Source organism: Trypanosoma cruzi, genomic scaffold (assembly GCF_000209065.1).
Source record: "Trypanosoma cruzi strain CL Brener 1047053517147 genomic scaffold, whole genome shotgun sequence".
NCBI classification, from domain to species: domain Eukaryota; phylum Euglenozoa; class Kinetoplastea; order Trypanosomatida; family Trypanosomatidae; genus Trypanosoma; species Trypanosoma cruzi.
The window spans coordinates 155,529-157,500 of record NW_001849487.1 but is presented as its reverse complement, the minus strand read 5'-3'; the positions used below and the strand labels follow the sequence as shown (position 1 = coordinate 157,500).

The 1,972-nt window shown below is 61.6% G+C and overlaps 1 protein-coding gene across 1 annotated transcript, besides 2 other annotated features; it reads left to right on the top strand.

Annotated features, from left to right (window-relative positions):
- Tc00.1047053509101.9 (dispersed gene family protein 1 (DGF-1), putative) lies at positions 1–1,972 on the top strand (the record flags this gene model as incomplete). Its single annotated transcript, XM_797492.1, has 1 exon — positions 1–1,972. A coding segment is annotated over one exon (1,972 nt), but the record flags the coding sequence as incomplete, so codon positions are not given.
- Positions 1–1,972: a sequence feature (areas not merged during assembly with more than two copies in the genome that could not be assigned to a particular haplotype).
- Positions 368–421: a microsatellite.

The following is a 1,972-nucleotide window of genomic DNA, read 5'->3' as shown; positions in this document are numbered from 1 at the left end:
GTGGGATTGGGAGCGATTTTCAAAGTATGGGATTTCCGCTTTTGTGACCATCGACAGCAGCAGCGTGGTGACGCTGACGGGCTGCAGGATGGGCTTGACGGGGTTGTCGGGACCTCTGCTGTTGCAGGCTGACGCCGGCTACCGGTTTGTTGCTGGGTGCCTGACGGTTGCGGGACGGGTGGTGACGACGGCGGCTGAACTGGAGCTGAAAGGCATTACCAACGTGACGACGGTCACCGCGTGCGGGGAGTGCACGAAGGAGGGCGATTGCTTTGCTCCGCTGACGACGGCGGTCATTGACTGCAGGTGCTGGTGCGCTGCTGGAGGGCACGGCGATGTGTGCGTCCCGGCGCCTGTGCCTGCTGGTCCGCCATCACCGCCACCGCCGCCGCCGCCACCACCCACGCCGCCACCGCCGCCGGTTGGTGGGTGCATCAGCGACATGGTATACCCCGAGGTTGCGCAGGCTGTGGGCGACGGGCTGTCGTGGCTGTGCTACCGCAACGTGACGTTCAGCGGGGGCGGCATGAGCCTGACAGTGCTGATTGGGGCGATGACGGGCGACGTGGCGAATGTCACGTTCGATGGATGCACGTGGAGGGACGGTGCCGTGCTGTTGCTGTTGGGCAACGCGTACGCCGCTGTGGGGTCGCTGAACATCGTCGTCACCGGCAACGCGTTCCGTGACGCGCTGCTCAGCCCGGAGGGTGGGTTTCCGCCGCACACGAACATCACGATCAGCGGCAACCGCTTCACTGTCACAAGGCTGGTCTCTCGGCCGGGATTGAACGTTATGAGGAAGTCGTGTGTTTTGATGAATGGACTGGCGATCAGCAATGACTCCGCGGTGGTGCTCAGTGGAAATTTGTTTCAGAGTGTGACGGCATCGTCAAGCGCCATTTACGTTGTCGGATCTTCGCTGAGGGTGTCTTGGCACTCCGTGTTTGCGGTGATGGGCAACACTTTTCGTATGGCTGTCGTTAACGGTACGCTGATACATCTTGAAGGGTCTAGCGAATCCACTTCGCTGAGTGTACTGAACAACTCTGCAGTGGTGATCCGAGGCAACGTTGTGACGAGGCCGGTGAAGTACTTCATGTTATTTTTCCGGGCCTCACGTGTGGAGTTCTGGTCAGCGGTTGTGTTTCACGGCAACGACATGCAGGGAAGCTTGGTTGTGTTTTATTCAAGCTGCTCCTTGCACATCTACCACAACTCCTGGCTGCAGTTGAGTGGCAACCTCTGCCGTGTATCTCCATCAGATGCCTTTACTGTTTTAAACCCCACGGTGAATCTCCGCGACTCCGTGGTGTCTGTGTCCGGCAACCGATTCATGTCCAACAGGGGAACGCCGACAGTTCTGCGGATATCCACAGGGTCCCGCGATCTCACGAACGGAGCGATTGTGGCCGCGTGCAACAGTGTGAACGGCGGGGAGGGGGCGGGGTACGGCATCCCGTCTGCGTACAATGCCACCATTTTGACCTGCGGGGACCCATGCACCCTCTTGGCGTCGTGCTTCCCCGCGTACACGACGACGGCCTCGAGTGATGGCTGCGCCTGCACGTGCGCTGAGGGCGGTCACGGCGATGCGTGCCTGCCCGTTGCTGTTCCCGAGTCATCGAGCACCGACGGCGCCGACTTGTGCGTGCGGGACGGGAGTGTGGATGTGGAGGTGAACGCCGGCTTCGGGACGTCGGTGGTGTGCTACGTTGGTGTGACCTTTGCGGCGGAAGTCGTGGTGGACGTGGAGTTGATGTCAGGGAGCGTGCGCAACGTGACGCTGGCGAACTGCACGTTTGTGGGCGGAGCGAGCCTGTACGTTGTTGGGTGGCTGTCCGACCCGTCTGCTGGCGAGCGCGCCGATGTGTTGATCAGCGGGCTTGAGTCGCGCTCTGGCGGCGGCGTACTGGTGGCGAACCGATATCCGCCGGGCTCGCGCGTCGCTGTGGTGGACTCGGTGCTAATCGCA